Source organism: Pteropus medius, unplaced genomic scaffold (genome assembly GCF_902729225.1).
Source record: "Pteropus medius unplaced genomic scaffold, Ma_sr-lr_union100, whole genome shotgun sequence".
NCBI classification, from domain to species: Eukaryota; Metazoa; Chordata; class Mammalia; order Chiroptera; family Pteropodidae; genus Pteropus; species Pteropus medius.
The window spans coordinates 774,801-802,181 of record NW_024346819.1 but is presented as its reverse complement, the minus strand read 5'-3'; the positions used below and the strand labels follow the sequence as shown (position 1 = coordinate 802,181).

General features: G+C 67.4%; 1 protein-coding gene and 1 pseudogene across 1 annotated transcript; both read right to left on the bottom strand.

The window, feature by feature from the left end:
- Positions 1 to 1,774: 1,774 nt before the first annotated feature.
- Positions 1,775 to 1,893, bottom strand: LOC120613991 (uncharacterized; annotated as a pseudogene).
- A 3,047-nt stretch (positions 1,894 to 4,940) lies between these two features.
- Positions 4,941 to 26,674, bottom strand: CEP170B (centrosomal protein 170B). The gene is given in 20 exon segments (XM_039876579.1): positions 4,941 to 5,739; positions 5,890 to 5,941; positions 6,149 to 6,242; positions 6,691 to 6,779; positions 6,880 to 7,023; positions 7,217 to 7,376; positions 9,081 to 9,309; positions 10,239 to 11,963; positions 12,119 to 12,209; positions 12,673 to 12,843; positions 13,032 to 13,060; positions 13,063 to 13,755; positions 13,988 to 14,470; positions 14,635 to 14,739; positions 15,333 to 15,471; positions 16,381 to 16,439; positions 17,263 to 17,341; positions 18,135 to 18,224; positions 24,078 to 24,194; positions 26,145 to 26,674. Coding segments are annotated over 20 exon segments (4,953 nt in total). The 5' UTR covers positions 26,313 to 26,674; the 3' UTR covers positions 4,941 to 5,503.
- Positions 26,675 to 27,381: the final 707 nt, after the last annotated feature.

Below are 27,381 nucleotides of genomic sequence, written 5' to 3'. Positions count from 1 at the left end.
GTCGTCGAGAAATCCGTCATCGTCCCTTTGCGGGGCCCCGTCCTCTGCGGTTGCTTTTAGTGGCATCTCCGCGTCTGTGGCACCCTTCGGTGTCGCTGCTGTGACACTGGGTGTCCCCTTTCCTTTTAAAAATTCCGTCTGGCACGCCCTCTTCCCGTGTCCGCGGACGCGCGTGTCAGCGTGCTCGGGCCGTCGTCGCAAAGCCCCGCTAAGCAGGCGGCTTAAACGCAGAGGCTCCCGCCTCGGTCCTGGACCAGGAGACGGACCGCAGCGTTGGCTCCTGCCGGGGGCCGCGGGCGAGACTCGCTGCGGGCTTCTCCCCCGACGTCTGGCAGCCCAGGCCTCCCTTGGCTCGGAGATGGGGTCCCCCTGTGTCAGCGCGTCGCCTTCCCTCTGTACAAATCCCCCCTTTCTATCAGGTACCGGTCGTCGGATTAGGGACCACCCTAGAAGCTCACCTTCACCTGACCATCTGTCAAGACCCCGTTTCCAAGCACGTCCTCCTTCACAGGAACCGAGCACACCCTTTGGCGGGGACATAATTCAGCCCGTAGCTCATGTGTTTCTCAGCTCTGGAAAATCGCCACGATTTGCTCTGAATTTTCTTCTCCCCACCCTCCCTATTGCCTCCCTTGGGAGCCCTAAACACGCCAGTTTCTGCCGCCCGGTCCCCGACGCGCTTCCCGTCCCACGTGCCCCCTCGCCGCGCGCATCCTGGGTCACTTCCCCGCCCGCCCGTCTCCCCTGGGGTCGACTCGTTCTCGCTTTCGCGGTGCCTGATCTGCCGTGTGACTCTTTTGAGGTTCTTAAAAACTTCATCTCCAGTCAGTATTGTTTCCGACGTGCTGCTTTTCCCACGCTAAGCAGCTGGTTTTCGTTCCGTCCGTCCCTGTCCCCTTCTCGGCCCCGTCCTCCTTGTGATTTGGTGCCGGTGCCGCTTGCGGTCTGTTCTGGTGCTGAGCTGACCCTCCGCCCACTCGACCCGGGGCGCCGAGGGGCCTGGGCCCAAGACGCTCTCCTCTGGGTGCGAGTCGCCCTTGCTGCTGCAGGGCCCGGGAACCCTGTGGACCTAGAGCCGCTTTGAATGGAAACAGGAACGAACATAAGGGACACGTAGGGCGCGGTGTAAAGTCCGACCACGTGAGAATCGAGCCCAGGAAAGGGCAGGACAGTATCTGACGAGACGACGGGCAAGAGTTTTCGAAACCAGGGACAGACACACCAAGCCACCGGCTGAAGAGGGGCCATAAACTTCAAAACGCAGGCTCTGCAGTCAGTGAAACGCCGGAAAATCTGACGACAGAGAAAATCCGCGCACGAAAACCACACGCCGTCTCGAAGGGCAGCAAGACGTCGTGTGACGTCTCCACGCAGGCAGCAGAAGCCGGAAGACGGCGTTTTAACCCCCGCGAGGCAGGAGGCGCCGGCTGAGAACACCGCACCCCGGGAAAGGAAAAGGCGAGAAGTTGAGAGGTTGCGCCACAGCAAAGCCACAGCCGAAACCCCAACCAAAGCAAAACGGGAAGCAGGGGCCGCGTGTGGGAAAGGGCCCGGGGGGGAGGGTAGCTCAGAGGAGCAAACGCATCCGTAAGGGGAACGGACGTGGACTGAGGAGTTAACGACATCATTTATCGTGGGGTTGACGATATGTGCACAATTATTGTGATTATTATTATTATTTTTTTAGGCGAGGCGACCCTTGGTTGACCTCACAGATTGCAAGGACCTTGTCAGTTTACAATCCCTTATTTTTCATTTTCTTTTGTATTTTTTACGCCTGCAGCACCCGGGCTTCCTAGGTGGTCTCCCATCCAAGTCCTGACCAGGCCCGACCCTGCTTAGCTTCCGAGACCAGACGGGACCGGGCGCGTTCAGGGTGGCGTGGCCGCGGACAGTAAGTGCAGAATTAACATGGAAGTGTTCATACTCTTTCCCAGAGCCCAGGGAACATTTATCAAACTTGTTCATGTTCTGGGCTGTAGAGCATTCTCCATATCTTTCCAATGACTGAAATCATTTTAAGTACATATCCTGACCCCAGTGGGAACAGGCTATAAATCCATAACAAAAGAATACCCGGCAAATCCTCAAACGTGTGGTTATTTTGCGACACACATCGAACTAATTCACCAGCCAAGGAAGAAATCGTAATGGCACGAGGAACTGTTTTACCGGAATGAAAATGAAAACATAATATGCCAAGCTTTACGGGGTCAGCGAAAGTCATGTTTCGGAGGAAACGCATATCAGAAAAAAAGAAATCCTGTCATCCATCTTGAGAAATAGAAAGGAAGAAGGAAAGGAAGGGAGAAAAGACCCTAAAACAGGAAAAAGGAAAAAAAAGTCGGAGCAGAAACTAGAGGAACAGAAACGTGTAACAGAGAAAATCCTCGAAGCCGAAAGCTGGCTCTGTGAAAAGAACGGGAAAGTCGGTGAAGCCCAGGTCGCCCGAAAAAGCAGCCGGTACCGACTGACCCCCGGAGCGAGGGGGTCAGTCACCCCCCAGACGTGCGACCGGCACCGGGAGGCCGTTAGGGACGACCCGAGGCCGAGAAGTCCGCTTCCTGTTCTTCGCCACCTTCCCCTCCACCCCGCCGTGATGCCGACGCAGAGGGCACCGATTTTCGTGGTGGATTTTCACACGCCGCGCCCCTGTGCACACGCCCTCCGGTCCCCCCACCTCCTCAGGCGATGGCTGCCTCCAGCAGGTGGGCCGACCCCTCCCACGCTGGGGTCGCAGTGCGTGCACCCGGCGTCCGGTGTGGCCTCTCCATCGCTCCGTGCCGGTCGGTGGCCGGGAGTGGCCGGGGCTGCGTCCGGTGTGGGCTGCGAGCACTGTGCCTGTCCTCGGGCGCTCGTGTGCACTCTCTCCCAGGTGTGCAGCTAGAAGTGTGGGTCTCAGGGAGGCGTGTCATAGCTCTAGTAAATACCGCAGTGTTCCCCAAACCGGCACACGGCCCCTCTCACCAGCCCTGCCTCCAGGGCCCCTGGCTTGAGTGTTTCTGGCGGGCGTCGCAGTGTTAATTTGTACTCTGAGCCAGATGATGTGCAGCTGCTTCTGACGTGGTGGTCTGACCACTGGGACGACCTCCTTCTGTGAACCGTTCAAGTCCTTTGCCCATTTTTATCGGGTCACCCGTCTTTTTCTGGCTTGTGGTAGTTCTCATGTATTTTGGATACAAGTTACTTATTGAATCTAAGTATAGTTTCTATTTTTCCTTTTCACTTAAATGTGTGTTTTGATGCACTGAGTGCCTGCGGGGCCACCGGGGGGCCAGGGAGGCGAGGCCAGCAGGGAGCAGCAGAGGGCCCCATCTCCCCCTTCGCCCAAAGGTCCCTGCTGCATAGCAGGGGGCCCGACCAGCTGACTGCATGGGGAACAGCGCTGGTGTGGGGACAGGGCTGGCTCCGGGCAGTGCTGGGGTACAAGTGACTCCCGTTTTGCTGGTCAAGTGACCTAGTGAGCCCTCTGTGGTGGTGGCCGGCTCTGTGGGCCCCCAGCACGCTGGACACTTGCTCCAGCCAGACTTGTTCCCCGTGCCTCAGGGACCGTGTCTCTGGAGGTGCGGATGCGAACACCTCAGTTCGAAGACGCAGCGCTGTGGACACTGGGCAGTGTGACGTCAGCACGGAGTTGGGGTCAGGCCCTCCACAGCAGCCGGAGAGCAGCGCTGGGAGGGGCAGGGGGGCCCGCGTCCTGCCCGCCCTCTGCGGTCTGCGTGCTCAGCCTGCCTGGGCGGGGTGCTCCTGGACACCACAACCTTGAACTCTGCATAAAGCGGCCTCTCCCGCAGGAGCAGGAGCATCAGCACATTTCCCTGCTGCGCTTTCTCGCCCAGGCTGCCACCTGGTGGCGGTGTCTCTGCATGGCAGTGTCCGCCTCAAGAAGGGAGACCCCTTGGACCAAGCATCCCACCACGAACACCACCGGCGGGGAAGCGAAGCCAAGGCGAGGGCGCTAATGTGTTGCCACGTGATAGAATGATTTATTAGAACAAATTCCATGACAAATCATATAAAATAATCATTTCTGAAAGACACCCCTAGCCCACCTGAGGACAAACACAGCGGAGCCTCCACAAAGCCGGACGAATAAGTTACTGATCCCAGGTTGGGGGCTGGAGTGGGGGACACGACTTTACGAATAAAAAAGTTGTACAGCGACCGGGGGGAGGTGGGGATGGGAGAAGGGGCTGATGACAGAGGAACGCTGCCGCCGACCACTGCTCGCCCGGGACGGGCTGCGGCAGCTGTGGGCAGCGGGCGCAGGACCAGGATCATACCTCCAAGTGACACAGCAGGCTCAGGTGGGGCCGGGCGGGAACCCCCACTGCCACTGCCACACGAACACCCAGCTAAATGTAAACGGGGAGCCGACGCGCCTCGCGCCCTGGCCGCTGCATCCCCAGTAGTCGAAGTCCGGCTCAAGAACACGCTGCAAGAGATGCCAGGCGGGCTAGGACCACACGCCCGTCCAGGTGGGGCCTCCTCGGCTTCACCACACACAGCCAACGGACTCTTTTGGCTTAGAGGCCCCAGAAACACGGGCTCCCCCAGGTGCGCTGCGCCTGCACAGCTGGCACGCCCCGCTGACAAAATCCTGGAGAAAGCCGGCAAACTGGTCTCGCCTGTCCCTCGCTGCCCCATGGGGTCAGGGCGGCGTGGGACCCGAGCTGCTTGCAGATGCCCTATCGACGCCCACAGCGTCCAGGACGGGGGCGGCGCGTTGTCTCGGGAGCTCCTGGGGGCCTGGTCCAGCCACTTTGGTCTCGCACTCACATCCACCTGGCCCAGGACCCCCAGAAGCATAGCGCAGAGGCCCAGCGCCACCGCCCGGCAGGCCGTGTACGCAGATGTGCCCGCCAGGCGCGAGCGGCCGTCTGCGGGCGGCTGGCCTCCCCTGCAGCAGCTCGTACTCAGTGGGTTTGGCAGTTGTGTTGGCACCGAAGGCTTGAAGCAGTGGGATTCCCGCCCCAAACGCCACCATGGGCCACATGCCTGCCATGGCCTCTGGACCCTGGGGCAGCTGGGAGCCACCAGGCTCCTCAGCAGAGCTGGCTGCAGCGCCCCGCCTAGCCTGCACCCTCAGGTCCTGGGTGTCGCAAACCCCTCCCAGCTCTGTGTTTGGCACTAAATGATCCCATGGCCCAGCCCCCAGCAACAAGGCAGGCAAGCACACCTTCCCTCAGACCATGAAGCAGAGGGGGGGCCTCGACAGGCCAGGAGGCTGCTGAAATGGCACACGCACTCTTTCCTTGAAAGCTAAAGACAGAAGTAACAGTGAAGGACAGGACGTGGGGACCCACCGCAGCGCTGGCCTCTGGCAGTGGCCGCATCAGGAGCTGGACCAGCAGGCCAGCGGGGGCAGGGCTGGTAGCTGGGAGGGGGCCTGGGCACAGGGGTGCCCGCCGTGGGGTTATGGCACGTGTGGGGGTCTCTACGGTGAACCGTCCACAACCGGGAGGGGCCGCAGCGGTGGACGGGGCGGTGGGCAGCCGCCCGCCTACATCAGGAACCTCTCCGTGTCGGGGAGGAAGTCGGGGAGGAAGGTGGGGTCTGGGAGGCTGGGGGACCCGCAGCTGGCCCTCTGCGGGAAGCTCCGCAGGGGCAGGGCCAAAGCGGGTGGAGATGGGCTCTGGGCAGCCGGCCGGCCTCGCCCGGGCTGGGCCGAGACCACAGAGCCCCTGTTTGCGGTTAGCTGGTCCAGGTTCCCGCTAGGGTCCACGATGGCATTGATGACTGGGAAGAAGAAAGAGTCAGGCAGGCAGGGGTCCTTCCTGCCCCCCACGCCCGCCCTGGGGGCCTCCCTGCTGGTTAACCAGGTAACCGGGGTGCGAGTCAGGTCCCCCACCACAGTCCCTTGGGACCCCCGGGTCTGGCTACACCCACCTTCCAGCTGCTTCTGCACGCGACGCAGCTCCTTCAGGATGGAGCTGATCTCCTACAAGTGTTGGGGGGGGCACGCTGGAGCAGGCCGGGCGGGCCACCAAGCGTCCCGCGCTCCAGGGCTCTGGGAGCCTTGGCATTCCCGCTTGGGCCAGCTCCCCCGCCCTGTCGCAGGTGGGCTGCGCCCCGGGGTCAGGCGGAGCCTGTGTGCCCCCGCGTGCCCCCGCGTGCCCCCGCGTGCCCCGGGCACCACCAGCCTCACCTTGTTGGACGTCTTCAGGATGGGTACCTCGTTCTCTGCGTTGATCTTGGCTTCCAGGTCCTCCCACGCACGCCCCGTGTTCTGGAAAAGGATCCTGTCCCCCGAGAACAGCAGAGGCCTGTTATGATAGGACCAGGGCGCAGCACCCCCCAGACCACTCCACCTGCTACGGGAAGCTCACGTCGCCCCTCCTGTGCCCAGGGAAACTGAGGACCAGAGCAGGACCTGGGCTGGCTGGCCCGCAGTCTGTCTCTGCCCGGCATGGGTGAGGGCTGAGAAGGACTTGGGGGATGCAGGAGCAGGGGTGGGGTGGGGTGTGGCCCGGATCGTCCTGGGGCTCTGGCTGTCCCAGGCTCACTGTCTGGTTGCAGGAGCCAGGGACACGTGCCCTTGGAAGACGGCAGCCCGCAGGGCCCTGGCTCACATGCACGTGTTCGTGTCTGACTGGGGCCTGGCTGGGTGTTCACTAAGCAGTAGGGGCTCCCCGGCCCCTCATTTCCCGTCAGGGCTCCCACGCTGGTGGGGTCCGGGGGCCAGCTCACTTCATCTTCTCGGCAAGGTGCTCCGTGTTCTCGCGGATGGCATGGGACAGCTGGGACACGGGGTTCAGCATCAGGTTATCGAAGATCACCTACGAGGGCCGGCATCAGCACGCGGCCCAGGCACACCCGCCACCAGAGGGAGCCCACGCGTGCGGCCAGGCCAGCTGAGGGGGCGGGTGGGGTGCCTGCCTCCTCACGGTTCCGAGGCCGTGTTTTGTTGGTCAGGGGGTCCTCACGACAGTCGTTCATGTTCTGGTCCAAGTCCCGGGCGCTCAGGGAGCCAGGAGGCACCTTCTGAAAGTTGAGGCTGGCCTCTGGGATGCGCTGCACCAGCTGCAAGGAGACGGGGCGTGGCCAGGACGAGGGGAGCTGCGCCTGCCCCCTGCGACCGCAGACGGGCAGAGTGGACCCCAAGCTTGTCTGCTCAGGTCCCTGAACACCCCACCCCACCTCTGTTGGAGGCAGGTCCTCGACCCATGCTCCCCGGGTGACTGGGAGCAGAGGATGCACAGCGGGCTGGGCTCACCTCCTCGCGGGCGTAGATGGTCGAGGCGGGGGTGCTGGGCACGTTGCTGAGGGCGGGGCTTCGGGCGGGCCCGGGTGAGCCCAGAGAGTCACCGTCACCGGCCACGTCATGGATCTCCCGGGCCAGGATAGCCACGTCCTTCACCAGCGTCTGGCTCAGCCTGCAGCCGCCAGGACAGAAGGCAGACGCTGTGGGGACCACCCAGGGCCCTGCGTGCTTGCACACATGCGGGGGCGGGGGGGGGCTCAGAGCAGGAGCCAGGCAGGGCTGGATGTTCCCGCTCCCCAGAGGGTGGGGGCGCAGAGTCCCTCCCAGGAAACAGCCACTGTGTAAGGGCAGGGCCAGAGTTTGCAGCCTCTGGCCTGGCCCAGATCATGCCCAGCCGGCCGCTGGCAGTGCCTCCCCAGGAGGCTCGGGTCCCTGGTGCTCTACAGGGTGGCGGGGGGTGGAGCTGGGGCAGGGCCTGGGCAGCGGGGGTGGTCAGGGACGCCCACAGGACCTTGAGCAGGCTGCCATTAGACACGTGGGGGCAGGAAAACCGAGGCAGGGGTCCCAGACAAGGGTCAGAATTGGGCGGGACAACCCAGAAAGGCGAGGGACCTCCCCACAGTGTAGAGGAGCTCCCAGGCCACCCAGAAAGGGACAGAGGCCAGTGGGGGGACAGAGGCCAGTGGGGGACCAGGAGCAACTCCCCGTGCTGTGCTGCCTGTGAAGCTGAGTCTCCAGCAGCAGTCCCCAAAGCACCTCAAGCCCACGACCAGCACGCTCCGCACCCCTGGAACCCTCGGCTCACTTGTGGGGGAACAGGCTCCACCCTCACACTTCCTGGCCCTGCAACGCCTACGTCGCCGAAGGGCTGGCCCCCAGACCCACTGAGGACCATGTCTCTGCCCTTGGCTGTCCCAGCTCTGCTCAACCTCAGGGCCCAGCCAACCCCGGAGGCACCTCCAGCTCCTGCCCAGCACAGCCACCCAGGCTCTGTCCCCACCAGGGCTGTCCTCGGCCCCCTCAAGATGGGGGTCATTCGCCAGGACCCAACCCTCCTACATCGAGAAAACACAGGACGTACCTCCCAATCCTGGAGATGGACAGTAACCCACGCCTGTCCCCACAGGGCCCTGCAGCCCCTCCTCCGGCCTCCCTCCTCCACCCCCCACCCAGGTGCATGGCTTCCTCCCGGAACCCTCTGCCCTGCCTCCTCTCCTCAGGCTTTGTCGCCACTGCACAGGCGACCCCACCCCGCGGCCGTGCCAGCACTGCGGCCCTGGCCCTCGTCTGCTCCCAGGTCCTCTCTGCACACGCACGTGCTGCCCACAGCCTGGGGCCTGTCCTTGTGCTGCGGACGCCCATGTCCCCATCCCCCACACTGGCCCCTCCTTCCGGGCACCTCACGGGCTCAAGGCCAGCATCCTCGCTGTCCCCCAGCCCCAGGACTCCCCCTGCCCCTCTAGAGGCCCAGCCAGCGGGGCACTGACCACTGCTCAAGGGAAGACCTCTCAGCCCCGCCCACCTCTCCACGCAGCCTCCCCAGCCCCTACTCTGCAAGACATCCCTCCGCTGACGACCCCACGGCAGACTTCATCTTCACGAAAATCTTGGTGGCCACCTTGTTCGTACCAGAGGTCCCCCCACCCGCCAGTCATACCCGGATCAACCCACCCATCCATCATCCGTCCGTCCAGTCCATCCACCCAACCACCATTGAACTCTCCAGCCAACCAGCCAGCCACTCATCCAACCGCCAACCACCGGACACGCATCCCTAAAGGGCACTTGGGAGGCCCCGGCCCCACCGTCCCTGCCCTCAGGGCTCGGGGCCCCCAGGAGGCCCCGCAGACGGCTCCTCGCGCTGTGAGGAGCTCACCGGGCGATCTCCGCGATCTCCGCAGTCTGCACGATGAAGGCGTAGGGGTCGGGCTCCTCCTCCTCGTCGTCGGTGTCGCGGGGCCGGGCCCGGGTGCAGCTGCTGGCGCGTGGCGTCTGCGTGGCTGCCGAGGCGCGGGCGCGCGGGTGCCTGGGGGAGGCCTGGTGCGAGCCGTACTCCTCCTCCGAGGTGGACGTGCAGTCGGAGCCCTGCTGCCGGCGGCGTGTGCCTGCGGTGAGCGCGTTGGTTCCAGAAGCAAGGACAGGACGGAGCAGCGCTCAGCACCGCGTGGCAGCGCCAGGGTCCCTTCGGGCCCAGGCCAAGACTGCAGGACAGGCCACACTGCAGCGGGCACCCCTGTGCCCAGAAGCCCTCCCGCGGGAGCCCCAGCAGCTGCTAAGCCCTGGGGACGGCAGGGCCACCTCCAGCCCAGAAGCACACGCAGGGGCCGGTAGACCGGCGCTCCCACAGGCCCCGGGCCGAGTCCATCAGACTGGATCCAGCGCCTCGGTGGCAGGGCAGCGGTGCCCGCACCCCTCAAACGAGCAAATCTCTCCACTATGGCCAGCCGCACCCTTGGGCTGGATCGACAGGGGCTGAGCATGGCCCTCGAAACCCTGTCCCGGCACCTGCCTCGTCTTCTTCCCCTTGAGTCCTCACTCAGCCCGGCTCTGAGACCCCTACGCCCTTGCAGTGGCTGCAAACATGCAGGACAGCAGGGAAGTGGGTGGGGCAGCGTCCTCCAGGCACCAGGGGCCCCAGCAACCCCGCCCACCGCCCAGGCTCCGCCCCCAGCACGCCCACCGCCCTGGCAGCCCCGCCCCACCCAGGCTCCGCCCCCAGCACGCCCCGCCCACCGCCCCAGGCTCTGCATGTGAGTCGGCATCCGGACTGGGGTGGGGAGGAGGTGTCCTGGTGTGTGACGGGGCAGAAGCAAAGGGCTGGCCCAGCCGCGCCCACACCACAGGCCAGTCCACTCGGAGGACAGGCCAGTTCCCAGCGGGGTGAGCCCAGCTGAGTGGACGTGGATGTCCAGCCACCCTGGGCAGCAGCCTGTCCCTCCTTGCTGCACACATGGGCCGCAGCCGGGTGCTGGGCAGACACGCAGGGAGCCGCAGACCCCCGCCCAGCCGGGCCGGGCCCCCTCACGGCACTTACTGGGCGAGGAGTAGCGGGCGCTGCCGGGGCGGGCCCTGCTGAAGGGCTGGCGGGAAGCCGCGGCGGTGCTGGCCGTCTTCCTGGCGGCGGTGCGGGCCTCGGCCATGGTGGGCTTGCGGCCGGTGCAGCACGCCTCGACGCTGCGGCCGGAGAAGCCCGTGCTGGGGGGTACCGCCTCTGAGTCGCCAGGCCCCGTGAAGGAGCCCGCCCGCTTCCGGGGCATGGCCAGAATGTCCAGGCGCGACAGCTTCTTGGCCTGCTCGGATGCCGGCCGCCCCACCGGCTCGGGGTTGGCCAGGGGACCCCGCTCGCCGTCAGCCACCTCTGTGTCCGAGGCGTCCCCCAGCCGGGCCCGCCTCAGCCGGGAGGCGCGTGTGGGCCGTGGGGTGGACAGGCTGTTGGAGCGTGTCAGCGCCTGCTGCACCTTCTGGGCGCTGGCTGAGCCCCGGCTCTGCTCTTCCCGGGCTGCTGGGGTCGGTGGTGGGGCTGTGGGTTTCCGGCGAGATGCTGGCCGCCCCGTCCCGGGGACCATAGGGGCCTCGTGGTCAGAGACGACCATGCTTGAGCCAGGTGGGTGGACAAGGCCAGAGCCTCGGTCCTCGTTGGGCCAGTCCGGGGACCCCTGGAGGCCCTGGCCATGCGACAGGGCCAGGCGCCGTGCTGGCTCGCCACGGCCTGTGTCCGCCACGCCCACTGGGCGGTGCAGCTTCTCTGAGAGCCCCTCTCGGGAGCTGCTGAGGGCCGCCGCCCCCAGGTCCTGTGCTGCTGGTGGGGACGGCGGCTTCTCCCTCTGCTGCCCTGTGAGCTGGGGGCTCGTAGGGCTGGGCCCGTTCCTGCCACTGAGCAAACTGACGGTGCTGGCGGTGTCCACGTCAGAGTCCCCAGACAGGGAGTCCTCGGGCAGCCTAGGAGCATCACCCGCCTCGCCCTCTGTCCCGGCTGCAGACTTGGAGAGAAGCCGGGCCTCTAGCGCCGCCAGGGCTGTCTCCGTCTCCTTGAGGATCAGGTGAGTGTCCTGGGCGTGGAGGTCCGTGCGTAAGGCCCGGGCTGCAGCCAGGTCCTGCAGGAGCGGGTGGCTGGAGATGTGTGGGAGCTGGCCAGGCGCGGGGGTGCCGCTGGCCGGCTCCTTGGTGAAGCTCTCTTGCCGGGCAAAGGCCAGGGCCTCCTTGGCCTGGGCTGCAGCCAGGCTCTCAGGCTCTGGGGACTGCTTTGTCTGCAGCTGGATGACCATCCTGCCGTTGGTGCTGACGTAGACACCGTCCCTCACTGAGGGACTGGGCTGGGCCGCCAGCCCTGAGCCGCCCATCTCCCCTGGAGCCATGGACGTTCTCTGGGGAAAGGCAGCCTCCCCGTTCTGGTCCCCAATGAAGAAGGAAGTGGGGGCTGGCTCCCCGGGGGCCCTTGGTGAGCGCCGGCCCCGCGTCCACACTGGTCCCTCCTGGGGGCTCCTGCGTCTCTCCTCCTGCAGGCCACCACCTGGCTCTGCGCCACGTCCCCCATCTGACCCACTGGCGTCACTGAGGCTGTCGGGTTCCAAGTCCTCCTGACCCAACAGGCAGCTGGGCCGCTCACTGCTGGACTCCGGTGGCCCGGGCCCACTCCTCTGCGCGGCCTCGGGGCCAGCAGGGCCGTCCACCCTGTCGCTGGGCAGCGGTGGGAGCAGTCGCCGCTGGCGCACAGGCAGGGCCCCCTCGAGCTCCCCGGCTCTGCGCCCAGGACTGTCTTCTGCAAAGGTGGGGGCAGGACGCTTAGAGCAGCCACTGGCCTGCAGGCTGCCTGACCCTGCTCCAAGCGTGGCTGGCACGAGCTCACACTGGTATCCCGGGCTGGTGGCCTCAGGCCACCCTGGCCAAGCCCCTCTCCCCACTGCAGCCACTTACCTGCCGGGCCAGGGTCCGAGTAGCTGTCAGCCAGGCTGGCCCAGCGGGACACCCACTTCTGACCCCCAGGGGAGCCCGGCACTGGGAGGCCCTGCAGAGAGAAGGCAGGGCGTGTCTGTGTCTGTGGCAAGCGCCCCGCAGGGACAGGCCAGGGGCAGGGGTCAGGGGAGAGGGACGGCAAAGGCGGTCATCCCAGCACCGGACCCCACACGGTGCCGCTGCAGAAACAGCAGAAGGACCCTCCTCTCACGTCACCTGCGGCCCTCACGACAGCATACTGCCCGGAACCGAGCCCGGTGCAGCGCCCCGGCCCTGGGCAGCACACACCCAGGCGCCCAAACTGACCTGGGGACCTGGGGCCTGCCCAAGCCCTCCACACCAGGCCCCCAGCCACCTGCCAGATGGGCAACTCTGCGCAAAACATCCGGCCCAGCTCCAGGCAGAACCACAGTCCCCGAGTGCGTGCATCCAGGACCCGATGACCAGGCCCAGCTGGACGCCGTCCTCTCCCTGCCCAGCCCCCCCCAGGGCGTTGTCTGGGCCTGGCCTGCTACCTGGAGCGCCCCCTGGGGTGTCGCACCCGCTGGCCGGGAGGCAAACTCCTGCAGCAGGGCCACGCGCGGGGTCATGCCGTCGTCACGCTCGTCTCTGTCCCCTCTGATGACTGGGCGAAAAATGGCTGAGGACACCCTGGAGAGGTCGGGGGACTCGAGCACGCCGAACACCTGCAGTGCGGACAGCCGGGCCGAGGGTCAGAGCGCCCAGCCCCACCCTCTGCTCAGACGTGTGCCCCACGCTCGGACACCACGGGAGTAGGGGGCCTGGCTGCTCGGACTGGCCAGCGGCCGGGGCACACAGCCTGGCTCGCGGGGCCCTGGGAGAGCAGCCCCGGCGAGAGGCGGTCAGGCCGCACCTGGTCGATCATCCTGCGGGCCTCCTCCACTCCTGGTCCTGCGTCTCTGTCTCGATGGTGTAGGTCCCCGCGTCGCTGAGGCTGTCGTCCTCCTCCTGGGTGCGCGCCTTGGTCGGCTGGGGCTCAGCGGGAGGTGGCGGTGGGGTCGCGGGGGCCACGGGACTGGCCCCGCGGGGCGTCAGGGGGGCGGGCAGGGCCGGGGGCCCCTTCTCAGGGCTGGACCGGGTGGCCGGGGAGGCCTCCCGCAGGCACTGGGCCATGAAGTCCTGAGCCAGGCGGGAGCGGCGGCCCACACTGCCGAAGGGGCGGGGGGCCCGGGCGGGGGGCGGGGGGCCGCCCAGCCGCTCCTCCGTCTTTTCCCGCTTGAGTGAGCTAGCCCGCTGCGGCCCCGAACTGCTGCCCGCCCCCCGGGCCGGGGCCGGGGCCGAGGCCAAGGCAGCGGGGCGGTCCCTGTCGGCCGGCCCCTGGCCCCGGCGCTTGTCGGCCTTGGGGTCCCCGGACGGGGTGTGGGTGAAGGACTGGGACCGCTTCTTGCGGGGTGTGTCTTCGTCGAAGAACTCGATGACGAAGGCCTGCTGGTTGTGCAGCAGCTCCTGGGGATCCCGCTTGATCTGCCTCTGCAGCCGCGCCTGCTCCCCGCTGTCCACGGGGACCCCGGCTGCCGCGGCTGCCTTGGCCAGGGGGTCCTCGGAGTCGCTCTGCGTGCCATCCTCGTGCTTGTGGCCTAGGAGCAGGGAGACCCCGACCCATCAGGCCAGTGGGAAGGAAACAGCCCTGCGGGGGGCCCCTCCCGAGGGGCGTGGGCACAGCGCCCTCACCCCCAGCGGACGTCACCAGGACAGGCGCCAGGAACGCACTAGTCACCCAGAGGGTCTGGAGCAGTTTACTGAAAGCCTGGGACGAAGCGAGGGGCGAGGCCCTGTGGGGGGCGAGCAGACGCAGGCCCGGGCACTCACCCTTCAGGGTGCGCGTGTGGACGGGCAGGTCGCTCTTGGTGCTGTGGCGGTCGTCCCCAGGACCGGCCTGGCGCAGCAGACCGGGGTCATTCTGCACCAGCCAGTCGGCCACCTTGGTCTCCGCGGAGACCACCTCGACGGGCGTGGGCTCCCTGCCCGGGGGCCGCCGCTGGCGTAGGGAGAACTTGGTGACATGGTCCTTGATCTTCACCTTGCCAGGGCTGCAGTCATCGAACTCGATGGTGAAGGAGGCGTGGCTCTGCACCACGGGCGACGCCCCGCCCCCGCCCAGCGCCACCTCCTTGGTGGGTGCCTCAGGGGCCGGCGCCTCCGGGGGCCGTGGCGCTGGCGACTCCTTCGTGGGGATCTCAAAGTAGCTGGGCTCCCGCCGGAATGAGTAGCCCTGAGACTCCCCAGGGGCCCGGAAGCCGGCCATCGTCCCAGCGAGGTCCCCGTCCTGCTGTGCCAGCTCCTTGGGCCGCTCTGTGGCGGGGGGGGTGGACACGTCCTCAGGCAGGACCGAGGGGTGGCAGTCTCACCCACCCACCTCTGCCAGGACCATCGGCTGTCTCCCCCAGAGAAGGCAGCTCCAGGCCAGGCCACCCTCCCAAGTTCTGGGGGTCCTGTGGGCCGGCCTTGGGGCCTACCTGGGTGTGGCCCCTCCTGAGGCCGGTCCTCAGGCACGGTGCCACCATCGTCCTCACCCCACCAGGACGGCTGCCCGTACAGGGGCGTGCGGTAGGCTGTCGTCTCTGCAGAGGGACGGTTCAACCCTGGGTCGCCATGGCCCCCATATACTGGAGCAGAGTCTTGGGGCTGGGGAGGATGGGGTCTGCAGGGGGCCCTGGCATCACTTCCCAGCCAGGACCTGCAGCCACCTCAGACCGTGGCCAGAGCTGACTGTCATGAGCCCTGTTTCCACCATGACTGCAGTGACACAGCCGAATCCATGGCCACTGGCCTCCCTCCTCCCCCTGGCCTCCCTGTCGGGTGGCTCTTCCAGAAGAGGCTCATGTCTAGAGCAGCGCCGTCCTCAGCACCGCAGTCCGGGGCGGGCGCTCCCTTTCGCTCTGTCCCAGGACCCGCCTGATGGAGGGTCAAGAGGCCAGCGATGAGCCCACATCCAGGGCTAGCCTCTCTCCGAGCCTCCGCAAAGGGTCCAGGCCAGAAATAGGCGGCCCTGGAGGCTGAGTGCCACCACCGTGTGCCTGGACTACACACGGAGCACGGGTGCTGGTGTGCACGGGTGTGGGTGTCTGAAGGGCACACTGCCCCGACCGAGGCGAATCGAGGGGGGCCTGTGGGGAGACGTGCGGGCCAGGTCCCTGCCACGCCGCCATCGTACCTGCCCCTGGTCTCCGGTCCCCCCGCTCCAGCCGGGGGTTCGAAGACTCGCAGTAAGGCGCGTGCTCGGGCAGCGTCTCGCCCCTCTTGGGCGCTGGGCCTGTGACACCCACCTGCAGCTGGCTGGTGTACTTCTCGTGCTGTGGGCGGCAAGCAAGGTGAGGGCCGGGCTGCCACCGTGGGGGACACCCCCACCCAGAGCAGGCAACCCCCGGTGCACACAGCTTGGTCCACGCACAAGCCTGGGGGTTCTCAGGACCACAGAGCTTCCAGAAGGGGGTGGGGTCTCTGCGGCAAGGATGGGGGTGTGGGCAGCAATTATCAGAGGGGAGGATGCCACCCCAGGCCCCAGGACACATGGTCGGCCAGCCACTCGGGGGCTGTGGGGTTGGGAGCCTGCCACAGATTGCGCATTCACATGTGGACGTGCACACACGTGTGTGTGCGTGTGCACGCGGGGCCCCACCTAGCTGAGCTTTGCATCATCAGAGCTGGGCTCATACTGGCCCAGTGACTGCACAGGCCACATGTGCTCCCTGTGCTGCCCCAAGTTCATTTGGAAAATGGGCTGAAGCCAGAACCCCTCCCCTCAACCCAGGGCTCCTGGGTACAGCTCTGGACAGGGTCCTCCAAGTCCATGCTCTGTGATGGCCCACCTGCCGTGACCCCCCTCAGGACCCTCAAGCACGACTTCCAGCTTCAAACACCCCCTCCCGTCTGCTCCTGGCCACCTCCACCCATGGTGGCCTGATCAGGACCTACCCAAGAAGCTGGTGACCCTATCAGCCGCCCCACCGCCTCCCCGGGGCTCTAGCCACGCCCACCAGCCACGCCCACTACGGTGGCTGCACCAGCCTCAGTGAAGTGCCCGTCTCCCACCTTGCCAGACTGGGTGATCCGGCAGGGCAGGGCAGGCCAGGCCCGGCTGACTCGGCGCTACAGCCAGGCCAGGGGGTGTTGGCCAGGAAGGAACGGGCAGTGGGGAGTGGGGGGCTGTGAGAACATGGGGGCCTCACGGCAGCGGCCCCTGGGCGAGCGCGAACACGGACCCTGAGCGCCTCCTCGGGGACACGATGCTGCACACGCTCCAGCACGTACATGTTGGGATGTGGCGGCGAGTCAAGGAGAACAGGGGGCAGCAGGGGTGGACAGCAGCCTCGGCCCGGAGAGAAAGGACCGCACCCAGGAGGGGCAGATCAAGGAGGGCTCCTGGGGGGCTGTGCTGCCCCCAGTGTGGACACCTGCAGCACCCCCACCCCACCCCACCCCCCGGTGCACCAGGCACGTGCTGACAGTTCAGGGTCAGCCACTGGGGGAGGGGGGGGTGGAAAGCAGAGGCCACTTCAGGTCACAGCACGTACATGCCCGAAGGCCGAGGGCATACCCTCCTCCCCCACTCAGCCCATGGCGCCAGGGCCCCAGGAGGATCCCACGCAGCCAGCTCTGGGCTCCCGGCCGCCCAGTGTTCCACGGTGGGGGGAGGGCCTCAGCCAGTGGCTGGGTCCGCACCCCCCAATATGCCGATGCGAGTGCAGGCCGAGGTGGGCAGAGGACAGGACGTGCTCCCGCCGTGCGAGCGGCCCTGGCTGCCCAGGGTGGACCTACGGCCCTGTCCGCCGTGTCCTGGGCCCAGCACAGCAGGCCCGCAGCCCCCGGATCACAGGGCAGGGCGCTCTGCGTCCAGGGCAGAGCTCGCGCGTTCCTGCGCCCGCGAGCTCGGGCCGGTGGGGGGCTGAGGGTGCCCAGGACCAGGGCTTGGGCGTGGGCGGCAGGGGATCGAGTTCAGGCCGGAGCTGGACCCTGGGTTCATCCTCCCACCCTCAGCCCCAGCTGTGACCGCCCAGGCGCCCGCCCGCTCCCAGGGTAACGGGGCGACCGCGGCCCCGGACACCGAGGGGCGGCCCGGGGCGGGCGCGCGGGTGGAAGGATATCGTAGCCGAAGCGCAGGACGTCGTTGAGCCTCAGCGTGACGTACTTCTGGTCGGGGACGCGCACCTCATTCACGAACGTCTGTGGGCCAGACGGCGCGGGCTGAGCAGGCCGCCCCCGGGGACAGCTGCGGGCTCTGCAGCCCGGGTCCTGGCCTGGGCCGGTGTCACACCGGCAGGCGCTGGCCCAGCTCCGTGGGCACCACAGGCCTCAGAGGACGCTGCCCCTGGGGGTGGAGGAGCAGCGACAGGCCAGCAGGGACCCTGTCCAAGCCCCCCCGGGCACAGGGGAGGCGGCCTCCCTCGCGGCCATCCTGCTACACCTGACGGGGGGGGCGGGGGGCAGCGAAGAGGGGCTCCGGGCGCAGACCCCTGCTGGGAGCACCCTGAGGGGCACCGATGGGCGGCACGGTGCGACCCCAGCTCGGGAGGGACGGCCCAGCCCTCCTTGGCTCCAGAAAAAGGAGGTGGAGGCGATGGCTCTGCTTTCTTATTGAAACAGCAAGCGTCCCCAGGCAGGCTCCTGTCCACCAAACAGAAACAAGACACCCAAACGGACACCGCCGGGACAGATAGACAGGGCACAGACGGCCGGCCGGCCCTGGAGAGGGCATCCCGCCCACCTTCCTGCCCCGTCTGCGCTGCAAACACAGGCTCCTCTCGCCTGACCCCTCCCGTGCTCCCCAGTCCGGGCCTTCCCCAGTCACCTCCCTGTCCCCGCGCCCTGCTCACAGAGGAGGTCACATGCCCCAGCACAGCCGCTCCCTCGCAGGAGCCCCACTTCCCGGCCTCCCCAGCCCACCAGAGCGGCCTGTCCCCGGCCTCCCACCAGGCAGCAGCCCCACCCCTTGAGGCGGAGGCGACCCGGCACTCACCCCATTCAAGCTGCCCAGGTCCTTCACCCAGTGCTCGTCCCTGTCCTGGTCGTAATTGATGACGGCGTGCTGCTTGTCAACGCTGCGGGACTGGGGGACACAGAGGACTCAGGTGGCCCCCAGCTAGGCAAAACCCAGGAGGCAGAGGCACCCCCTGCAGGAGGCCCCAACCTCCCACCACAGCTCCCGCGCCCGCCGGTGGGCCTCGGAGTGGAGTGCGTGTGCGGGGAAAGCCCGCCAGGCCGGACCCAGCCAGCAGGCTGCGGATTTGCCTACATGCCCCGTCTGGCTCCTCCCACACCATCCGGCTCCACCCACCTCATCCGCCTCCGCCCACCCCACCCGGCTCCTCCCACCCCGCTGCGTCCATCCTGGCCCCTCCCTTTGTGGCCGCCCCTCCAGAGCACCCTCCCATCCTGGGGGCTGCTCCTGGGTCAGCTGTGGGGGCTAGGAATGTGCTGGCCATCTAGGACAGATGCTCACTCCCTGGGCCAGGCGGGAAGCGTGAAGGGCCGGGGGTGCAGGGAGAGCCCCCCAACTCCTGGCCAGCCTGCCAGCCCCACGGGGGCTCACACAACCTCTCCCAGTGATGGCACAGGCACGCACGCCTGGATGACACGCTCCACACCGCCCTGTCCCACCCACATGCACACACACAGGTACGTCCACCCCGAGCCAGGCTACCCCGGATACCCTCCCGGAGGACAGTCGCCCAGCTCCCTCACAGGCTCAAGCTGAGGGCCACTGCCAAGCCCTTCCACCCCTCCACCACCATGGCTTGGGGACAGAGGCAGGCACGGGTCCAGGCTCACAGCCTACTTGCTTAGGCACCGCCAGCACAGCTGCCTCACTGGCCAAGGGGTCTCAGCACAGAACTGCCCACCCCACGCCCACGCCACTGCTGCAGGCCCTGGGTATGTCTGGAGGAGCCACGGGCCTGAGGCCCAGGCCCAGCCCCAGGTGAGGCCAGCAGAACCAGCCAACCCAGGCTGCTCTCCAGCCCTGGCCCTGATGACAGTATGTGCCCCCACAAGACGACCACACCCGCCTCCTGAGCACAGATGTGGGCGTGATGGGGCCATACAGTTACTACATGCCCCCTGGGACAGGAAGCCCCACAACCTCGCAACAAGAGGGTGGCCCAGGACCTGAGCCCCGCGTCACACCACCAGCAGCTTCGCAGTTCTCACAGGTGAGTGCCAGACGCCACTCTGCGGCAGGTGGCTACCACCATAGAGCCTTTTCTCCCGATACCCTCCACCTGCCCAGCGCCTCGGGCACTGCCCTGAAGTGGCTGGTTTCCAGGGGAGGCCCCAGCATGGCGGGGTGTGGCAGGGGTGGACATGGTCTCTGGCCCCGCCTTGGCCCCCCAAGGTCGCTCAGCTTGGGAAGGGCACCGGGGCAGGCCCTGGAGAGGGGACCGCAGCTGGTGGACTCATGGGGGCCGTGGCCCTTGGCCTGAGCACCGGCCTCCACACTCCAGCCTCTTCTGGGTCCAGAGGCCCCAAGGTGGTCGGCTTGACCCACAACGATGCTGCTACAGCGGGGGACCTGGGCAGTAGAACAGGCCCACACCTCATCCTGCCACAGACCCTCCGTCCCAGAAGGCAGCATTTGGAGGGCAGAAGACAGTCTGTGGGGCCAGCCAGGCCCTTCCTGACTCAGGCTACCGCTGAGTCACATCCCTGGCCCCGCCCACCCGAGCCCAGGGAAGCGCCGGTCAGTGGCTCGGCCTGCCCCAGGCGTCCTCCCTAGGAAGCCCTCAGACCGATCCCAGGGGACTCCTGGTGACGACTTGCCTGCCTCCCAAAGCATCGCTGGCAAGATCTCAAGGTCTCAAGACTTTGAGACTTATCGCACCCCAGGCCTCACCTGTGCTCATCCTGAAGTTGGCACGCATGGCTAGATGGCTCTCGGCTGCCCCAGAAGTCAAGCACCCCGTCCTCTGTCAGACTCCCCACCTGTCCCCATGCAGGCTGGCCGGTGCTCCCCTCCCGCCGAAGCTGGCCATGGTGAGCCTCCCCGCAGCCCTGCCCACTGGCCTGGCCTGGGGACTCTCCTAGGCCTAGGGGGTGGTGGACAAGAATCAGCATCGCTCCGGGGTGCCCCGCCTCAGGCCCGGTAACTGCTCCTCTCGGCAGCCTGGGGGTCAGGCACACACAGTTCCCGACCGTCCAGCCTGGTGACTGGGGGCGGGGGCTCGCTGATGGACTGTGGGGTCCCCCACCTGCACCCGTCCCATGCACCGCCCGGGGCTCAGGAACAGGCTGGCGGCCTGCCTCAGCCCTGTCCAGTGCAGATGCCACTGGGCCCGAGGGACCCGCAGTCTCGGGAAAGCAGCCAGGCACTAGAACCCCCGTGGCTGCAGCCTGGGGCACACCATGGGCTTCTCGGGGTCCCACGCCAGGATGCTCGAGGCGCGCAGTGGGGGGCAGCAGCAAATGCACCGGCCCCCAAGGAGCGAGACCCGGAGGGGCTTCTAGGCTGAACTTCCCAGCCAGAACGAGCTCACCCCTTCCCCAAGCCTGGACACACGGACGGGGGCAGCTGGAGCCCTGCCCAGCCTCCCCGCCTGCCTGGCCCTCTGGCCTCCCCTGGGTGCCACCAACTGAGCTGCCAGCCACTCCGGCCAGCCACTCCGGCCGTTGCCCCTCCGCCCCTGGCACCAGTGCCCACTGGTCTTCCTTCTCAGCAGTTCAGACCGTCCACCTGCCCCGACCACTGCAGCCACTCCCCGGCCCCTCCAGCCCCGCCCCGGCCCTGCCTGTCTCTCCTGCTGAAACTTCCTGGGAGGTGGCCATCCCCAGACCACAGGCCCCAGAGGCCTCTCAGGCCAGCACCACTAGCCCTGAGGCGGGGTGCAGGCCTGATCTCTGCCCGACCACACCACCCCCCCCCTCTTCCAGCAAGACCCCCCTCCCACCCCACCCTTGGCACAGCCCACCCTCCCATTTGTATCCGAAGCCTGAGCTGTCCCAGCCACTCCCAGCCGGGGCCTTGTCACCAGTCACGGCTCCTGCCACACGCCCTCCCCAGACTGTGGGTAACATAGGATCCTGGGGAACAGGCAGGGAGCAGCCCCACCCCCAGGAACCTCCCTCCCGCCCCGGTACCCCCAGCCGGAAGCAAGGGTACCTGCCAAGCCCAGGTGCCAAGGCGCGGGAGGCCTACCCACGAGAGGTGGCGGCAGGCCCTCGGCCCGGGGCTCAGACTTGAGATGTGAAAGGACACAGACCAGCCGTGTGGGGTGCTCCGTGCGACGGGGCACGAGGGACAGCTGTGACACTCGCAAACAGCCTTCCTCTCTCCAAACACGCCGGTTTCTGGAAAAGGGTCTAACTGCCCTCACTCTAAAGCAGAGCAGAGGCGGCTTCCGGAAGCGGCCAGCCACTCTCCTTGGGGACCCCCGCCCAGGCACGCAGACCTGGCCGCACCAAGGCCCAGGGCTGCCAGCACCCTCTCCTGCCAGCTCGGCCTGCAGCCTGTGCAGGGGCTCCCGGGCCACCCGTGGGCCGCGGTTCCCGGTCAGGATGCGAGCAGACAAGTCCCAAGCGTCACACGGCCCCCATGGGGCAAACCAGGCAGGAGCACAGAGACCATCTCGCCACAACACACACAGGCACACGCACCCATGCACGCACACACGTGTGCACACATCCGCGTGTGCATCTGCACACCCTGCACAAGGTCTCCGGGCCCCCGGCAGCACAGCAGGCAGTCGGCTCTGCCACCAGGACCAGGGCCTGTTGGCTGCTCACGTTGGCGTTAACACGTCCTCTCTGGGCTCCGGCCGTGCCAGGCCTGCACCGGAGCCAGGACACTGCAGAGCGTGGGGTGGCACACGGCCAGGCCGGCCGGCTCTGCCCCTAGAACACAGCTCTCCCCTCACCTCCTGCCCCCCAGGTCCAAGGCACGATCCCTCCTGCCCAGACTGGGACACAAGCCCTGCTCCCTGGCCTCCCCTCCCCCACCGTGCCCCGTCCCCACGGCTCCCTCCCACCCCTGGCGTCCCCTTCTCAGGACGGGTATGGAAAGAGGCTGGGCCCAGCAGAGGCCTGGGGGCTGGCGCGTCCTCGGTGGGGTGGAGGGGTTTGCCCCTGGACGGCTGGTAGGGATGTTCCTGCTGGCGGGGACCCCAGGCCAGGGGCCGGAGAATGACGGGTTTTGTCCGGGGGCACTGGGCTCGGCTGCCTCTGAGAAGCCCAGGCGGCAGGTGGCAGCAGGAGGCTGGGACGGGGCCGCTGAGGTACCGTGCAAGCCCCGTGAGCAGAGCCGGGGTGGGCAGGAGCCTCGGGGAGAGCTGCGTGGCAGGGGTGAACACAGGAGGCGGACGCATCCCCACTCACTCCACGCCTGCGCACGCTCCCTGAACCTCAGCTTTTCCACGGGTCGCCCCATCCTGCTCAGGGCTCCACCACAAACTAGCCAGAAACTAGACATCAGACCCAAACTCGCCCTGACTGCTTCCCGCCCGGGCGGCCTCTCCCAACACCTGAGGAAGAAGCAGAGTGGGGACCTGGTGCTGGGTACAGTGCCGGACGGGGCAGGAGGAGCGCCCCAAGGCCCCAGAGGCTCCTGTCAAGAGCCGCCTCCTCCGAGGGGCCCTCCTGGTCACCCCAGGTCCACTGGCAGGGCCGACAACACAGCACACAGGTGCAGCGCCAACACACAGAGCCCTGCCAGGGGTCGGGGCCACATGTGGTGACCCTGAGCCCAGCCGCACCCGGGCCTCACACAGGCCACTCGCCGGGGCTAGGGCACAGCCTCGGCGCCCCACCAGCTTCACGTGGGCTGGCCGTTACCTTTTTAAGTAGTTTGTAAGAAATGAAGACTATTCCATGACCCATGAACATGATACAAAAGTGACGAAAATGACATCTCAAGGTATGTAAATAAAGCACTACGGCTGTGGCCACGCCTGCGGGTGCTTCAGAGCAACCATGGCAGGGCCGGGAACTGATGGCGGAGTGTGGCCCACCTGGCCTCGAACACACACCCGGGCTGCTACAGAACACACACACACACACACACCCCGCGGGGCCACCAACTCAGTCTCCCCGACTTCCAACAGCTTCGAGAAGCGACGAGGGGAGACCGTTCTAGACTGAAGGGACTCGGGAGACCCAACAACCAACGCAATGTGAGCACGTGGCCGGACCTGGAGCCGAGCAGACCGAGGACGCCGGGGGAGAAACCAGGGCCGCAGACGTGCACGGGGCCTGCCCTCGGGGGACAGGGACAAACACCTGCTGCCCAGTGAACATGCATGTGGCTGGGCCCCTGGCCACAGCCCAAGCCCCACGTGGTGGCCAGGGTGGTACAGGGGCCCGGGGCCGAGCAAGGCCTCCCCTCACCCCGCAGCCCCTGGGCGGACTGGGCAGTGCGGCCCACTGGGGTCTCTGGTCCCGAGAGCCCTGCAGTGGGGGTGTGCAGCCTGGGGGGCTGGGGCCTCGGGCCAGTACCACTCTGCAGAGGGGCCGAGGTGGCAAGAAGCCCACCCAGTCGCACTGTGAGGGAGAAAGGGACGTCCACTCTAGGGTGCTCCCCGGAGGGCTGGCCCGCCGCCCCCTCCTTGTTCCCCAACAGCCAGACACGGGAGCCGCACGGAAGCCAAATGCGCACTCTGAAACTTGGCCGGAGAACGTTCTGACGGCCCGGAGGCCAGCGCCTGCCAGCGAGGCCCCGCCAGAGTGCCTCAAAGGGTCACCAGCCGACGTGGACAGGCCTGACGGTCGGAGCTGGCCTGTGGCTCGCCGCCTGACTCACGGTCCAGGCGGGGCCCCCGGACAAGGGCATGGACAGGCCCACTTCCCAGCATCTTCTGAGGGGGGCCCCCCGACACCTTGAGACTCTGAGAGGAGCTGAGCGGCTGTCAGACCCGTGAGCGCGTCGCCCGCGCACGGCCGCCTGCGGGTCCAGGGTGAGGCAGACGCCCGGGCTCACCTGCAGCATGAGCTCGCAGTCCTCACGCCCCACGAAGATGAGCTCTCGCGGGAGCCGGTGGCGGGTGCCGCCGCTGCTCACCAGGAACCAGGAGGTGATGCTCATCTTGGCGCTGCCCTGCGGGGGGGACGGGAGGAGTCGTCAGGGCGGCCGCCTGCCCGGAGGGGCCTGGGCACAGTGAGGTCACACACGCGTGCTGCCCCCTAGGTCCCAGCACAGTCATGGCACCAGTGCTCGGCCACTTCCAGAAACGCTGGGCGCCAGCCATGCCCGGCCACCTGCCTTCCCTGAGTGTGTCTGTCCCCTGGACCTCTCCCCAGCTAGGGTCACCCGGTCCTCCCTCACGTGCCAGGCTGTCTCTGGGTGCCAGAGGTTGAGCCCGTGGGCATCAGCTGCATGTGGACCCACGTATGTCCCCGTGACCCAACCGGGGGCAGCTCTCCACAGTCAGGGCCCCCCGAGTGCCAGGTCCATGATACCAGACTCGTCCCAGGACACAGACTCTGAACCAGAGGCTCCGCTTCCCTCCGCTAGACACTCTAGGATGAGCTGTGGGCACGGGGACCAGGGGGAGACAGAGCCCCTGAGCCATCAGTACTCCTACTGCCGAGAGGAGACCGAGGGTCCCTCCGTGGTCACCTGTGGCCATCCCGCAGAGGCCCCAGGCCAGTGGCCAGGGCATCAGGCAGTCCCTCCAACTCCCGGGAGGGAGGTGCTGCTGAGGTCCTGGGGGCACCGATGAAGGCGGGTCTGGGAGGCTGATGCGTGAGGGGCACAGTGGGGCACCCGAGCGACACTGAGGGCCAACGCTGCCTGAGACCAGACTCTGGGGCGGCTGAGGCCCTCGGTCCCGCTCCAGCAGAACCCTGTCCCCCAGCGTCCTGCTCACCCAGACCACGGGTGGAGCTGTCACTGCTCCGGCACAGGTGCACAGGCACCAAGCGTGCAGACACGTCTGGGCCACACCCATGTGCACCCAGCCTCCACTCGCACCCAAAGCTCCGCCCACAAGTGCCCTGGGCACAGTCGCGCAGTGCGTGCGCACGCACAGGTAAACCCTCCTGGGCATCGCCACGCGGCAGGCAGTGTCCTAGGCTCTGACAGACAGCTGTGACCAAGCCACACACAATCCCTGCATCATGGGGCTTCTCTCCAAGCCAAGAACAAGGTTCCAGTGACCCAGAGGAAAATGGGGAGGCGGGCAGGGATGGACAGCAGCCGGCGGGGGGGGGGTGGGGGCGTCTGCTAGGGAAGGGGCGTCAGGAAGGGCTCCTTTCCTAGGGAAGGATGACAGCAAGAGTGACAAAGAGAAGCCAGGCAGGCCCTTGAACACCTGGGGGAGACAAGGGACCATAACCAGAAGCGGCGGCAGCTGGAGTCCCCGGAGCCTAGAAGAAGCGTCCCGGAGGGCCCATGACAAAAGCTACATCATTGTTTGGGGCATTGGCCTTGAAGTGAGGGGGGGAGCTCAGTGCTAAATGAAAATGCCACTTTTCAAAATTATGAAGAATTTTAAAACAGGGCCCTGGGCAAGTGCGTGGTCCCCAGCCTGCGAGTCCAGCCCTGACTCTGTCCTCTGGGTCCAGGCCCTGACTCACTGTGCAGGACAGGCGGAGGTAAAGCAGGAGACTGATTAAGAGGTGACCGACCGACCCAGTAACCGGGTGACGACATAGTGGCACCGTGGTGGAAGCGGTGGGCCAGGGGTCCCCAGCCCTGTCCCGTGAGGCCCACACCCAGAGATCTCAGCTCCCTCCCAGGCCCCGCCCATGCCTGAAGGCCCAAGTGACCACCGCATACCCCCAGGCCACCCCAGGCAGGCAGGTGAGATCTGAAAAAATCAACCCCAAGTGGCTCCAGCCGGTCAGAGGCCCTCGCCCTGGGCCCCCTGCCCTTCCTCAGGGTCCACTGGGGGCGGACACTAGAGGCCAACCGGCAGAGGCCTCCCGGGAAACCCCGGTGAGCAGGGGCCCGGATGACAGGGCTCTCTCCCGTTTGCCAGCCCGCGTCCAGGCCCAGCACAGCCTCCTCCCCATGTCCCACACTCTGCCATCACCTGCTACCTACCCTGGGCAGCGGCTGGGAGACCCCAGCCTGAGGCCACCGCCTCTGCTCGCGGGGGAGGGAGGCCAGATCCCCAGGCTGCCCTGCCGCCGACTGCCCTTCCTGAAAAGGCCAGGGCCGGGGCCATGGATGCTCCCCAACAGCCTGCGGCCGCTCGGGCCGGGCGGCCATCGTTGCTAGGCGGGAGAATAATAAACACCCCAAACTTGTCCCCTCGTCAAGACACACCAGCCAGGAGGTGAGGACTGGTGGGGGTGGAGTCGCCGAGGGGCAGGGACGGGGAAAGGGTAAGGACGGGGCGGGGGCCGGCGGCTGGAAGGAGCACACAGAACGGATGCCGGGACAGGCCGGGAGAGGAGGCAGGGGCAGCGGAGGGAAAGGCGGAGACAGGGAGGAGGAACAGAGGGAGGGACCGCGGGAGGAGGGAGAGACCAGGCCGGGAGGCGGCCGGCGGGAGCGCCGGGCCGGAGGGGGAGGGAGCGGCGCTCGGTCCTGAATCAGCGCTCGCCGGGGGCGGCCATGGCCGAGCGGGGGCCAGGCCTGCGCCCCCGCTCCAGGCCGCGGAGACGCGCGCGCGGCGGCCCCTCCCGGCCTGGCGCAGACCCGGGCCACCTCCGCGGCGCGCGGACCGGCCTGGCCAGGTGCGCCCGCGGCCCTCACCCCCGCGCCTTTGTCCCGCAAGCCGGGGACCCCACTCCGCCACCCCTGTCCCTGCCTGCGCGGCCCCGCAGGCATGCAGGTGCGGGCCAGGGAGGCCCCGGCCGCCGAGGGCGCAGGCGGCGCGTCTTACCTGCGGCTCGGCCCCGGCCCTCCCACCCGGCGGGCGAGCGCTGGGCCGGGCCGCCGCCTAGGACCCGCCCGGCGCGGCCCGCACGCGCGCGGAGCCCCGGCCGAGCCCCGGGCAGAGCGGCGGCCGCGGCCTCGCGCGGCGGGCTCCTGACGTCTGCGGGTTCCCGCCCCGCCCCCGCCCGCAGGCCCCGCCTCCCGCCCCGCCCCGCCCCCGGAAATTCAGGTTAGGGCGGGCCCCGGCGCCAGGTGAGAGCGGCTCCCGCCCCGCGCGCCCACCCTCTGAGCCGCCGCCTCCCCCGCTCGCCACCCCGCGCCACGGGCCCCTCCCCTCCCCGTCTCCGCCCCGCCCCTGGGTGCCCGCAGCCCCGCGTCCTGGCCGAGCGCCAGCGGGTTAACGCTTAACCGCGCCCCGGGAGCGCGAGGCTCGAGCCGCGTCCCCAGCCCCTAACCT